This window comes from Taudactylus pleione, unplaced genomic scaffold (assembly GCF_031769625.1).
Source record: "Taudactylus pleione unplaced genomic scaffold, aTauple2 ptg000810l, whole genome shotgun sequence".
Lineage (NCBI taxonomy): Eukaryota > Metazoa > Chordata > Amphibia > Anura > Myobatrachidae > Taudactylus > Taudactylus pleione.
In genome coordinates, this window is record NW_028285212.1 from 532,239 (window position 1) to 547,620 (window position 15,382).

Below are 15,382 nucleotides of genomic sequence, written 5' to 3' on the forward strand. Positions count from 1 at the left end.
GTACCTACTTGTCAGCTCCAGTAACTACAACTAATCAGCAGTCAGTGAGCTGGGAAACTACCAGACTTCTGATTGGTGGATTGCACAAGGTCATTTACCAGCATGCTTGGAGCTGTCAATTGTGAATGGCAGAAGCCATCTTACCCAGTAACTGTGCTGCCAAAATAATTCATATTTACTTTATAAGAAAGTACAGTAAGAAGGGCTGGGGAGCATTCTTTGGCTCACAGGAGTGGCCATGAGCTATGTGTCCAAATTGTTCTGGCTCAGGAGGCAGATGCAGCCTTGACGCCACGCCCATCCCTACATGTGTGTGATCATATTGCCAAAGCGGCTCATCTTGGGCTGTAACAGTCCTGAGGTAATGGAGTCTGCCTGAAAGAAACTTGGAACATTATCTGATGCCAACTAGGGTGTGAAAATGTCTACATGGGATAAATATAACAGAAATGCATTTATATATGAAATTATAACAGTCACTCAGGAGAACTTATGCAGTGTACACTTAGTGGGCGACGGGACCCTGCATGCGGCAAGTGCATACACACTTGCCGATGCTGGGTCCGACGGTGGGAAGGATGCTCCATGCTACATTCTGCAGCATGGCATCATTAGCGGCGTCCCCCGTCAGCCCTGCAGTAGGGCTGATGGGCGATGTCTCTAGCGAACTGCGGCAGCGCGCATATCATGGGTACACAATAAACTTGTACCCATTATGTCGCTCTGACCCGCTGGAACGGACGGCATATCGTCTAGTGCACAGGTTCTCAAACTCTGTCCTCTTAACACCAAACAGTGCATGTTTTCCAGGTCTGCTCACAGAATCATAAGTGAATAATTGGCTCCACCTGTGGATCTTGTAAAATGTGTCAGTGAGTAATGACTACACCTGTGCACCTGCTGGGTGACCTGGAAAAGATGACCTCTGTGGGGTCCTGAGGACCGAGTTTGAGAGCCACTGGTCTAGTGAATATCCAGCTTTAGGCGATTCATTGGACGATATGTCGTTTTGGGGAAAATTGGAATGACCTCTTTCACATCGCATAGTGTGTGTATGCTCAATTGTGCCTTCATGTACATCGTTCATTGCATCTTCACTTCTGATGTGCTGCACATCAGATGGGAATGTGTCATGAACGATGTGGTGCACATTGTGTAGTGTGTATGCTCAACCGGAAGTCCACAAGATGTATTGGTCCTGTCCTGACCTGCCAGTGATCTACACGGTGATTGCATAATGCAGAGGTTCTCAAACTCTGTCCTCAGGACCCCACACAGTTCAGGTTTTCCAGGTCACCTAGCAGTGTAGTCATTACTCACTGACACATTTGAAAAATTCCACAGGTGGAGCTAATTATTTCATTTGTGATTCTGTGAGGAGACCTGGAAAAAATGCACTAAGGACCGAGTTTGAGAACCTGTGGCATAGTGTGTACAGGAGAAACGATTATTTGGATACAATCCTTTCACATTATATATCGTGCTGTCGTTCAGAAGATTGCATAGTGTGCATGCTCTATATTGTGTGTTCTGGGATGAAGGGGAATTGGAATGACTATTGCGTCTTTTGTACGTCATTCTGATGTGTACGTAGCCGTAAGGCCCCATTTAAGAACATACCTTATTACCAGTGGCATATTTCATTTAGAATCACAGTGATCCTAATGATCAGTGCCGGAAGGCTTCACTAAAGCCAGAAAGGCTGCTGCCGGGTCCCCATTGCCTAAAGATGGCGAGAGAGATACAGCAACAAACACCTGTAATCTTAGATTACCGATTAAATATATAACAATAAATATTGAAAGGAGGGCCTATCCCATCATAAATAGAGCCCTTAGTGCTGTCCCCCACTGCACATAAAGTAAATCTGGAGGCTGCAGAGTTCACACGGAAAGAGATAAATTGTGGTAGATGTACTAAGCCTTGGAGAGAGAGATAGTGGATAGATATAAAGTACCGACCAATCTGCTCCTAACTGTCATTTTTTAAACACAGCCTGTAAAATGATAGTTAGGTGCTGATTGATTGGTACTTTCTCTTTCCACTTTCTCACTCTCCAAGGTTTGATACATCTCCCCCTCTGTTTTATGGAAGGGAATCTGATATATTAACAAATGTTCAAAGAGAGTGGTCCATATGTAAAGCTGACATCAGTGGATTGTAATGAGTAAGGCCAGATAACAATAGGTTGCAGCACCTCCATTGTAATTTTTTTTTCTTCTGCTCTTCAGGCATTTTGTGGAACTTGTCATCAAGTGATAACCTGAAAACAAGGTTGGCACGCGATACCCTAGGTCCCCTAACTGACCGGGTGCTAGGCCCACTCTCTGGCTCTACAGGATCTGCACTTATCCAACAGAATGCATCGGAGGCTGAAATATTCTACAACGCCACAGGCTTCCTCAGGTGCTGCACCAAAGCTCTACAGGATTGTTTAGATTGACCTAATATTGATTTAAGAGAGACTGCAGAATGATGGCCTACTGATTGCTGGCTTAATACGAATGATGCTATATGACTAGATTAAAAAAAAAAAGCTTGAAACGTTGTCGGTTATTTATAAGATGATTTGTCCATGTTCTGTGCTGTAGGAACCTGAGCTCAGCCAGTGAGGAGACCCGTCAAAAGATGCGGGATTGTCCTGGTCTTCTGGACTCTTTGGTTGGCTATACAAACCAAGCTTTGCAGGCTTCGAAATCTGAGGACAAGGTGAGAATCCAATCTCTACGGGGTGAGGTAAAGGAAGTTCTATAATAAAAAAAACTCTCACATATCCAGGAGGTCTTGATGCAAGTAATAACTGTACGCGTGATGACATGACTCTTGGTTTCTGATTCAGAGAAGCACACCATTCCCAATGTAGTTGGACCTCACAATTTGTATCAAACTGCACATGCACCAAACTTAATGCAATTCTCTTATGGCTGAAAGAGTGTTACTGGGTGGTGGCATCATGCAACAATGGGTTATCTGTCTGTAGCACCTTCCATGGGTGCAGAGATCCGTCCATGTTCAGACTAATCTTCCCCACAAAGGATGGGGCTGAATAAATTCAGATAATAGAAATGATGGCTGCTCTCACAAGCAGAGGGCTGGGGATGGTGCTGATACATTACATGCACCCTACTCAGAGTACTGGTGGATGTTAGCATGGATCTCTGATATTTGAAAGCAGATAGTGCCACTCACAATCAGGCCTCTAGTCTGCATTACTGAAGTAACGCTCGGTGGTGTATGTTAGGAGGGTCTTGTTATTTTCATGTAATGTGCCAATTTCTTCTTGTTTAGAGTGTGGAAAATGCAGTATGTGTACTAAGGAACCTGTCTTACCGACTGTATGATGAGATGCCTCCATCGAGCTTGCAAAGGCTGGAAGGAACGCAACGGGGGAGCAGTGTAGCCGGAGATGCCATGGGCTGTTTCACCCCTCAGAGTCGCAAACTTAAAGAGGTAAAAACATCCAAAACCTTCCATGTGGGCATGTGGTTAGACAACTGGAGCAGACTGCTTTATGGATGGGGAGAATGGTTTGGTCACACATGGCACACTGTGCATGACCTTATCTAAGGTTTGACAAGCTATTTTCTCCTCCATTTCTAATTCCTTATTTAAATGTCAAAAAATGAAAGCTCAATCCAATTAACTGATCCCCTGCATGTGAGGGGGCAAATTACCAGTACAACAGCCGATAAATGCTGGCAAAAGACATCGAAACTCGCGGCCCTTTACTGACCCAGAATCAGAGTTTTGTGCAAAACAAAAATCCATGTATCCAGCGGCACAGGGAGTGCGACATATAGCAGCACTTAGTTGCACCTGCGGGTAATTGGATTGAGCCCTATAATTTTGTCTTCTTTTGTGATAGATACATTTAAGATGCACCCACAATCTACTATATGGTGTTAGTACATTTTCAAGAACATTGGTTCAGTATATAATTGACTAAGGTGCAAGCAAAATAAATTTTGTAACCGTACTATGTGTGCGCACACGCACGCAAAATGTTATTGGCCATGTGCCATGAAGGGGGTGTGGTCATGTGGCACAGGGACATGTTCTCAGCATTATGGGGTATGCCCAGTATTTTGGGAGCTGCTGGGCTGCCCCCAGTCACTCACTGGCCGGTCTGGGAATGCCAGGGTCTGTCTCATCCGGTTGTTCACCGGCCAGGCCGTGCACCAGGGTTCGGCTTGCCACCAAGCGTTGTGACTCACTTTTACTATAAATAGCTCGGAGTGAATTAACTTTCCTTCTAATTTCATTCAAACGTTTTATTTTTGTCACAAAATAACCTTCATTTTTTTGGATGTATATTTTTGCATTTTGACCTGATCTAGATCATGGAAGGCTAAGTAAATGTGTGATAGAAGTTCTATATCGCCTGGCAGATCCAAATAGGCCCAATCTGTCTCTTAGCAGAGACCGGGTCTAATTCAGAGATGTACGCAAACTCGATGGTTTATGTACATCTCAGATGGTGTGAGATCTGCACATGCACAGATGCCGCGCTGTGCTTGTGCAGATCCCATTCTGCGAGATCGCTAAGACGCAGCATGACTGAAATGCTGTGGGTGTGGACTGGGCAGCATTCTTGAAAACTGGAGCTTGTCGGCATGTTTTCCAGGCGTACCGAGGCAAGTGCCTGCGTCTTCCGATGCAGCTTCACGGGCCCCGGCAGTGTGATAACACCAACCATCCTGAGTAATCTGAGCGTTACTCACATGATCGATGGTCACGCAGAGTGAACCAATGCTACGTCCTCGGACTTAGCAGCGGATCACAGAAGCCGGCGGGAGGCGTTTAATTTACACAAGACTCCCCCCTGCGGCATTAGCATATTATAGCACAGCCGCTGCGTACAAAGACCCAGTGGCTGTAGCAAAACCATCCGACTCTGAATCAGAACCACAGAGAGAAGATGTTGGTTCTCTAGAATCTAAAGGTTTGTTTAAAGTAAAAATTAAACCTGTTGTGGCTCCAAGGATCCTGATCCTAAACATTATATTATTTTATCTTGTAGATATCATTCGATTTTGTCTCATTATAGTCCACCCCTAGACTGCATGGACTAAGCTTGTCCCTTCTGTTCCCAACAGAAACGGCAGGGCACCGACCTTGCTATCTTTGCCGAAATCTCGAAGGACCCAAAGGGAATGGAATTACTGTGGCACCCGCAGATTGTCAATCTGTATAACCGGCTGCTGCAACAGTGTGAACTAAACAGACACACCACAGAGGCAGCGGCAGGAGCGCTACAGAACATCACTGCCGGAGACCGCAGAGTAAGTAGGGCATGTGTCCTGTGGCTGCAAATCCATATATGTACAGCTAATTGTTACCTAGGGAGGGGAGCTTGTGTCTTAAGATGGTCATACACTGAGTAATGTTTCATCAAACTTCCCAACTGAACGATTATCTGACTAAGTATACCATCATGAAGTGTGACCCGAGGTGTAGCCTAGTGCTGTGGCGTACGGAGCATGACCCTGTTACGATCCCCCCACCCTGATGTGCATCTAGGGATAGAACTTGGTCAGAATGTGGGGTGCATTGAAGGAAAACGCACAAAGGCAGCACATGTTCAAGTCCGACAGTGTCTCTGCCACACAGGGCGCTCTGTAGTCCTGTTATAGCACTGCATAGTGCACACAATCCAAATGTTTCTTCTGACCAGTCAACTAGACAACTTTTCTCTCCAATTGATCTATTGTCTGAGGTCTGTGAAGTAGGCAGATGGTGCTGGTCTACTTCTGTGTGTAAAAAAAAAAAAAAGTCAAAACAAAATAAAGAAAACGTTCTAACCGGCACCAGCGTTTTCAGCCTAGTGCTGGTTACCCCAAGAAAAAAACAGTTTTTTTGTTTTTTTTTCCCCTTAATTAACCATTTGTCCTAGCTTACCCAGCAGCCATGTTTGGCAGCCTGGCCATGCTGGGACTTTTAGTTTGCCAATGACAAAATGTTTTTAAATCTATTTTTATTACAATTACCCAGCACCCACTGGGCACCGGATGGCGGAAGAGCCCTGGTGCTATAGGCAACAGAACTGGTTATACCCAGGAGGGAAATCACTTTTTTTTTTTGGCAGACCAAACTGTCCTGGGGAAAGGCAGCCCTGGTGCCAACTTGCCTGGGGCTGGTTGGAGTCATGGTCAGTGGACCCACACTGCAGGTACCCACTAGATGAAATCAGGAGGGGTGCCCACGCCAGTTCTTTTCTGATTTTGGAACAACCAGCACTGTGCTAAAAGCGTCGGCGTCTGTTAAAAAAAAAAAATAAAATTAATAAAACAGATTGGGTGGCGGTCCTCCCCATTATTTTTAACAGGCGCCACTTACTTCTGTGCTTACAATTGTTCAATTGGGGTTGGGAGGGTTACAAATCCCCCCTACACTAAAATGGTAATCAGCTGGATGGGCTGGTTAAATTACATACGTTTGATTTAACCAACAAGTTGGTTAACCATATACTGAACGATTATCGTTCCAACATGCCAACTAAATGGCAAGTTGGAACAATAATCGAGCAGTGTATGGGCAGCTTTATTCTATGATAGCAGTATTAGAGATGAATGACTTTTCCCAATGAAGGTTTGGTCATTACAAGGCGTCTGTATTACTGTGCAGTGTCTTTTATTGTGACAAAGAGGGAGAACAAATTATCTTTTCCTTATGGATCATATGGCATAACACATCTTGGGGATATAAGATATAGCAAAAGGTGGCAGATACCACATGTAGAGGGTATAAGATATAGGTAACTGTAACTGATCATCTTCCCACCCTCCTGTAGCACCTCACTTTCCACAATTTCATTATCTATTGACCGCACAACCATCTCCTCTAGCCCCCAAGTGCGTTGTCTTGGAATTATCCTGGACTCCTCCCTCTCCTATAAACCACACATGTCGCAGTCATGCCGTTTCCATCTCAAGATATTTTTAGGATTAGACCCTATCTCACCCTGGATGCTACAAAGACCCTCATCCACTCACTGGTCATCTCCAAATTGGACTTCTGTAACCTCCTTCTATCTGGCCTCCCTGACTCCCGCCTCTCTCCACTCCAATCTATCCTCAATGCTGCTGCCCGGTTCATCTTCCTCTCCAAACGTATTACATTTGCCTCCCCTCTCCTACAAGCCCTCCACTGGGTCCTCTCCTTTTTCAGAACCTAATACAAGCTTCTCGCACTCACTTACAAAGCCCTCACCCATTCCTCTCCCATTTACATCTCTGACCTTATCTCCCTTCACACTCCTGCCCGCTGTTTTCGCTCTGCAAATGGATGATGCTTCTCCTGCCAACTGATTACTTCCTCCCACGGCCGCCTCCAAGATTTTGCACGGGCTGCTCCCTACCTCTGGAATTCTCTACCTTTCCCTATCACACTCTCCACCTCTACAAAACTTCAAATGGGCTCTCAAGACACACTTTTTCATCAAAGCCTTCCAGCTCTCATCTTAACCCTCTGTCTCATGCTCACTGTCTGTCCCATCTGTGTCACCCATCTGTCTGCCCCTCCCCTTTAGAATGTAAGCTCTTACAATCAGGGCCCTTTTTCCCTCATGTGCTTTTCCTTCCCTTACTTATACTATTTTCTACTCCATACTCCTTACAACAGCACCTAACCCTTGACTTCTGCCACCCTGCTACTTATTTGAGTGATAAGACCACTGTTGCAGTAATGTTTATATGCCCTGTACTTGTCCTGCAATGTATTGCACTTTAAGTCACTGTTCTCTTGTTCTGCTCAGCTGTTTATGTTCTTGCATAACGGTGGGTTTCGTTCTGATCGAAATGAAATAGTACACACATGTGACCAATATGAGTGAGTACAAATGAACACACTTTATTTACAAATAACAAATGAACAATAAACAAACAACATACAAAGTATACTGTATACTCAACTTTTGTCTATGTATTCAGATGACACCGGTAATTCATCATCTTCAGCATAAGATGTACTTCATCTTATCTTCTCTCTGGGGAGCCCATCGTTTCACAACGCCCAGATAATATATATAATATACATTGGTAGCACTCTACTGCAGTCTCAAGTCTACCAGGAGCCAATGGGTCCTTTGTGTACCTCTGGTTTATATACCCTAAAATGGGGTGTTGGCTTTCCGGATATTAAGCCCATATTAATTACATACAGTGCTAGGTATCAAGCACTCATTGGTCCAGCATAGCATTGACCAAACTTATCTCTCTTGCACATGCTCTGTAAGCACTAAGATATTCAGACAAAGAGAATACAGTAATGACGTGTCCTAATGTCTGGAGATGAACTCTGTTTCAAGGCTCCTTTGTATAGAGTCTGGACATCACTGTTAATTACCCATAATGCTTAGCATCTCTACACATCTTAGAATGGAATGTGGCTATCTACTAATAAGAACATAGAAGCTATGAATGGCTCATTATACTTCTGGTTGCAATAGAAATGACAGGTAGAGTAGGCCCCTCAAATTATGGCTTATTTGACCCCAAAAGGTCATTTGACCATTCTATGGAAAAACAGCAACTGTATTAAGACAATCTCATTTCAAACCTCAAGAGGCCTAGCAAGGGGTATATGGATGTGTGTTACAACTTATATACTTATGTAGCGATTAACTATTTCATCACTGGTAACAGTTCTTTGTTGGGCGCTGCGGAACCCTTGTGGCACCATATGCAGATACCCCATGTAGAGGGTATAAGATAAAGGAAGAGGTGGCAGATACCACACATAGAAGGTATAAGATATAGGTAAGAGGTGACAGTCCAGGGGGGCCCACACCACACACCCTGCACTCATATAGTCTTTTATACTTACCTGTCCATTGTCTCTGGACCGGTGCTACAAAGCAGCAAAAATCACTGGGAAAATGGTGGCGGCCATTTTCCCGGTGACTCGAGCATGCGCAGTACTGCTGTCCCCACCAGAATCTACTCTACTGCATCCACCGTTGCACTGCTAAAGAGAGGTGGGGGCTCACACTGAGGGGTAAATTTACTAAGATGGGAGTTATATTTAAGAAGTGATGCCCATAGCAACCAATCCGATTGTACTTCTCATTTATCTAGCACCTTCTAGAAGATAATACCTGGAATCTGATTGGTTGCTATGGGCAACATCACTTAATAGAACTCCCATCTTAGTAAATTTATCCCTGAGTCTGCACATGGGCCCCCTCCGGGCAGTACCACATGTAGAAGGTATAGGATATAGGTAAGAGGTGGCAGTGCCACGTATATGATATAGGTGAGAGATGGTGGATACCACGTGTAGAGGGTATGTACGGATACATGTAGAGTATAGAGGAAGTGACAACAGATACTACATGTAGAAGATATAAGATATAGGAATAGCTAGCAGATACGTGTAGAGTATATAGGAAGTGGCAGCATATACTACATGTAGAAGATATAGGAATAGGTAGCAGATACGTGTAGAGTATATAGGTAGTGGCAGCATATACTACATGTAGAAGATATAGGAATAGGTAGGTGGATACCATATGACAGGGTTTCCTTTCCCAACTCCAGTCCTGAACAATTTAAATACTATAATATATATTTAAATGTTGTGTTCATTTATCAGTGGGCAGCTGTCCTGAGCCAGGTGGCATTGGAACAGGAGCGTATTCTAAACCCAGTTCTGGATCGCTTAAGAACTGCAGATCACAGCCAACTCCGGTCACTCACAGGCCTTATCCGCAACCTGTCTAGACATGCCAAAAATAAGGAGGAGATGTGTGAGTACCTGGTTTCTGACATTCCCCTATCTTTCATCATTTACTATATCACTGTATAGAGTTTCTCAGCTTTTCCTCTTACTATATAGTACCTCTTTCACTTGCTTTAAGCCTATATGTTGTTTTTTTAATCATTGTGTGTCTGTCTTCTTAATATCTCAGCCACCAAGCTAGTGAGCCATCTTCTTGAGAAACTCCCCGGTGAGGGAGGAGACAAGAGCCCTCCTGCTGAGGTTATAGTGAATATCATTGCTGTGCTCAATAATCTCACTGTAGCTGGACCCCTTGCAGCACGAGATATTGTATACTTCAATGGACTGGGCAAACTGATGTACATCAAGAGGAAGAGAGACGGGTAAGTGGAGGCAACAGTCTGAAAGGGTTCCACGAGAAGGACCGTGTCTGGACTTTCCTGCACACTACAAAAATGGCCGCATTCTCAAGCACGTGGATGACGCCACCTATTGCGCATATTTTGGGGGCCTGACCGCACATCATGCCCCCAGACAAAATGTGGATGACACACATGTGCGCTTCATCCATTTGCCGCTGCTCTGTAGAGCACTGTGCCCAAAAAGTTGGGAGGTATGGCTATACTTCTATAAAATAAGCAAGAAAGTCTGTGTCTCTTTGTCCTTTATGCATAGCCAGAGTTTTGGACCTAGCTCCGCCAAATTTGGCATGGTAGTGTAGTTTGACCAGGATTAGTTTTTGCCTAGGTTTAAACTTTGTCAGGGCCACACACTTTCACACAATCGCTAAAAATGGGGACACTGTTAAATTACACAGGTTCCAGGGCTGGCTCCAATGGAAATTGGCAGTCTGCCAAGTACCTGTGAGAAAGCTACAAAAGTAGAAGTTTAATATCTGTCTGAGCAAAATTGATGACTCATGCAAGTTCATATTAAATCCAGAGCCTCTGTGTTTGCATGCAAGGGCTTAACTATAACTTTGTGGGCCACTTAGCAAGATGTTAATAGGCCCCCCAGATGTAAAAACACATACATTTGCCCCCACACAGAGCCCATTCATGTTATCTCACACAGAGCCCATTCATGTTATCTCACACAGAGCCCATTTAGGTTATGCCACACAGGGCTCATTCAGGTTATGCCACACAGTAGTACTCCTTATACACATTATGCCACGCAGTAGTAGTGCCCCTTTTACATAATGCAACACAGTAATGTCCTTTACACTACACAGTAATGCCCCTTACAGATTATGCCACACAGTAGTAGTGCCCCATAGAACACATTATTCCACACAATAGTAGTGCCCCTTACACATTATGCCCCCTCCCCCAGCAACTCATCTCATCATGTCGCTCCAGCAGCTTCTCGTCTCCCCCTGTGTGCTATCAGCAGCCAGTAGGGGCTGGGCCACCAGCTAATTACAGCTGGCGCACTGGCGGCAGTGGCAGACATGGACAGACAGCGCCAGCGCAATTTCAATCTGGTACCGGCTGCGAGTCAAATGGAGCTTGTGGACTTGCAGCCAATCATGAGCCGCCACTGCTGATTGGTTGCCAGTCCGATGTTTGATTGCCTCGTATAGGAAAAGAAACACCACATATTAGGAATAATTAGAATATTGATGAATTTAAGATCTTCTTTAAGTGGGTGGTGAAAGAACAGCAACAGAAAATGGCTTATAAGTACTTGCTCTGTTGGTGTTTGTATGTAGTAAACAAGCAGGGATCTAGGTGAGTACAGCCTAAAGCTGGGTACACACTAGGATGACGGGATGGCCTAAGTACATACACACTTACCAATAGTTGGCCCGATGTGTTGTGCCTGACGTTGCAACTGGGTGGGTATTTACATGTGCCTGCCCAGTTGTGACGTCCGTCACCGGCAGCCTCTGCAGCCCGTACACACAGCACGATGTGCCGATATTTCTACATATATATCGACCATCAGCTGTGCTGCACAAACCTATCGCTGGTACACACCCCCCGACGTGCCCACGATATTTAGTTGAATGGCCGATACATATCAGCCAGTGTGTACCCAGCAATAAGGCAAGAGGTTACAATGATGCGGCTGGCTTAAGGGTTCAGATTTGAGGTCTGATGGGGGCAGATTCTGTCGCAGATTATTTCTACTTTGATTAGGACAGTGGTAGCCAACCCTGGTCCTCAAGAGCTACCAACGGTGCATGGTTTGCAGGTCTCCTCACAGAATCACAAGTGATATAATTAGCTCCACCTGTGGATATTTTCAAATGTGTTAGTACTGAATGCACCTGTGCACCTGCTAGGTGGTCTGGAAAACATGAACTGTTGGTAGCTCACGAGGTCCGAGGTTGGCTACCCCTGGATTAGGGCTCAATGACCTGACGCGTTTAATGAGTGATTGATGTTTCTTCTCTCCAGCCCAGACAGTGAGAAGTCCTCCAGAGCTGCTTCAAGCCTCCTTACGAACATGTGGCAGTACAGCAAGCTGCACCGCGACTTCAAAGCGGTAAGTAAGCGCACGGAAGAACCCTCATGACACCACAGCTCCAAGCTTGCCAGGTGCTAAACATAACTGCATTCTTATAATCCCCTGTCAATCTTCTTTCACAGAAGGGATATCGGAAGGAAGATTTCCTCAGCCCATGATGTGGTCTCTACCAACTGCACTAGTGTCTGCTTCTCATCTTATCAGAAGATCACTAAAGAGCACTGAGAAAGAATACCCGAGTACTTCCCCATCCCTTACCATACTCCCCTGTGCAATAAATGCTGCCACTCTGAACACAGCAAAGCGGTGTTTTAAAGGGGAAAGTGTATGTAGCTAGATAGATTGATAAGTAAATAGATACATGCATGTGTGCTTGTATTTTTTTTTTTTTAACAAAAAAGAAAAACCTAGGAAAAAAATGAATTAATGTATGGGTTTGAATGTACAGCATAATTGTCTGTTTGGGTTTATATATTTAATACATGCAAATACATACACACTGTTTAGGTATAAGCTGTGCTTCTCTAGTTATTGTTAACGTCAGTGCTCAGAGTACTGTGTCGGCCACGTTCAGTCAGCAACAGTTGGCGAGCCAATGGCTGTGCGACCCTGCAGTTCTCACTACATACAGTAACTACGCAAGGCTCCAGTAATCTATCCTGCAGACAATTAGTCACCCTATGTCACAGCGGTAACTAGACTTTTTGGTGCCCTGTGCCAGAGACAGCATTGGTGCCCCCCCACCCTCCACATTTTTAAATAGGGACATAAGATAGTGCACCTGAAAAAGGGCCATGGCCTCATGGGGAAGGGCCAGGGAAGAGATAGGGGAGACCAGGAGATGCTGGGGAGAAAAGAAGAGGAAGCTATAAGTAAGAATGATAATAAACGGGAAAATTGACAGGCCCAAACAGCGCCCCCTGCGGTGCCCTGTGCCATGGCACTGGTCGCACTACCCTAGTTACGGCCCTGAGTAGAGTTCCTGGAGTACTGTGCTTAATCTTTCCAGATGAGAACTGTGTTTTAAAGAAAACTTTATAATATGCTAAAGTGGTTTACATGAGTTAATATTGATATGTACAGCTGTGAGTTAATTCCACCTCACAATCCCTTTACCCTATTGTATTTTTTGCAAATGAGAACACACTGTGTAGTTTTTTTAAATTTTAGTTTTTTAAATCTCAGGGGAACATACCTGTTTGTGTCAACATGCTCAAATGTGCCTTGTTTCTTCCTATGTCACCCTTGTATAGTGCAGTGTGTCAGAGAAATAAATAAAAGTTCTGAAGCTAATGTCACGTGTTCTTAATGTCCCGCCAAATGTTCTTTCACTTGGGCAATTAATGGGTTAAGCATGGGAAGGAACTGTATGTGTACAAAAGCCCCCACATTCTTTGGTGGAGGTGAGATATTCTCACGGATTCCGGGGCCTTGCTGGGGCCTGCCTTGTGTGGAGATTGCTTAAGGTGAAGACCGCAGCCGACATGTATAGTCTTGTAGACATGTAGGTGCTGATTCTGAGTTGGGAGCAAAGCAAAAAAAAATCTAGTTAGTTTTACTTTGCAGCTGTAACAAACCATGATGCAATGCAAGAAGTGCAAATACTGTACATTGATTATCTGGACGCTCCCGTGGTAGTTGGCAATATCTTCCGGTCGGCCGTGCTACACGGCCAAACGGACGATATCGCATGCGGTGCCGCGCAAGGTAAGGAAGGACAGAACAAGGGATTGTTCTGGGCTTCATTACATTGTTTTGATGTGTACCGCAAATACGATATGTCAGCCCATCTGCCGCCAGGTAAACATCGCTGCAATGTGTACCCAGCATTAGTCACGGTTTTCTCTGTACTTTGTAAGGTGCTGCGGAACCCTTCTGGTGCCATATAAATAAAGTATAATAATCTGTATTCCTTTAAAATAAATTGGATGGGAGCAAGGAGGGTAAAATTATTGCAAAGATTGAATTCCTTCCACCTCCAAAGTGGTGGTAAGTTTCTGATTAGCTTGGGCTGATAAAAATCATTGTTGTGACTATTTAATTATCCCATTCCACAAATCAAACGTTATGTAGATCAGGTACATAGTCTGATACATCATTGTGCCTATCCCTCAGCAATGAAGAACAGTTGAGGTGCTGTGCAATATCTGCTCACTATGCAATTTGCAAATCCATAGATGGGTTTGTAAAAATAGCCAGACCCAGGCAGGCCACAGGATAAAAATATACAACACAGTGTGTAACTTTCAAACTAATTAAAAATTATATTTTAGCACTTGATTTTCTTTCCTATTTAAATGTGGTGCAGTATTGTCTTATAATACAAATAATTAGAGAAGAATGCATTTACATTTTGTAAAAATAATTTATGTTGTAACCTGATTCCTGATGTTAGAATAAATCACTTGTCTATAAATGCAGGAGTCCCTTTAACTCTGGCTGTTGAAGATGCTGTTTTGTTGTAGAGACCACTTCTACGCGTCCCGCTTACATATTTATCACAGAATAGTTTGTCTGTAAAGGCAAGAGAGATGCTGTTTTGTTGTAGAGACCACTTCTACGCGTTCCGCTTACATATTTATCACAGAATAGTTTGTCTATAAATGCAGGAGAGTTGCTCTTTTGTTGTAGAGACCACTTCTACGTGTTTCACTCACGTATTTAACACAGAATACACAATGTTTGTCTATAAATACTGGAGAGATGCTTTTATATATCTATATATTACTGTGTGTGTGTGTGTGTGTGTGTGTGTATATATGTATATATATATATATTATATAGAATATAGCACAGTCCCGGCACTCACTGAAGTAAAGGGTAAATTGCGTTGGTGCCTTCCATGGACCACCAGGTCCCAAAATAGTTCTGGAAAGGATGGCTTGTGCCCGAAACGTTGGATTATGCATTAAAATCTTTGTGAACATTACTGTCAGTCGTTGAGTGTTGCCATCCTTTCCAGAACTAACTAATATATATATATGTGTGTGTGTGTGTATGTATGTGTGTGTATATATTTATGTGTGTGTGTGTGTGTATATATATATATATATATATATATATATATATATATATATATATATATATATATATATATATTTTATATTAGTCACATGCACACTGGACAAAATCCCCTACACTCAATAGTAAAGGTAAGTAATTGTGCAGGTGCCATCCATGGGCTAATGAG

General features: G+C 43.8%; 1 protein-coding gene across 1 annotated transcript in view; it reads left to right on the plus strand.

The window, feature by feature from the left end:
* PKP3 (plakophilin 3) overlaps positions 1-13,485 on the plus strand; it is a 59,218-nt gene extending 45,733 nt beyond the window's left edge. Inside the window, exons 6-13 of the mRNA XM_088458145.1 lie at positions 2,232-2,406; positions 2,592-2,709; positions 3,289-3,450; positions 5,097-5,282; positions 9,592-9,745; positions 9,908-10,100; positions 12,123-12,210; positions 12,315-13,485. Of these exons, the coding sequence (XP_088314271.1) occupies positions 2,232-2,406; positions 2,592-2,709; positions 3,289-3,450; positions 5,097-5,282; positions 9,592-9,745; positions 9,908-10,100; positions 12,123-12,210; positions 12,315-12,350 (1,112 nt within the window). The 3' untranslated portion in view covers positions 12,351-13,485. The remainder of the gene's footprint in view (positions 1-2,231; positions 2,407-2,591; positions 2,710-3,288; positions 3,451-5,096; positions 5,283-9,591; positions 9,746-9,907; positions 10,101-12,122; positions 12,211-12,314) is intronic.
* The last annotated feature ends 1,897 nt before the right edge of the window (positions 13,486-15,382 follow it).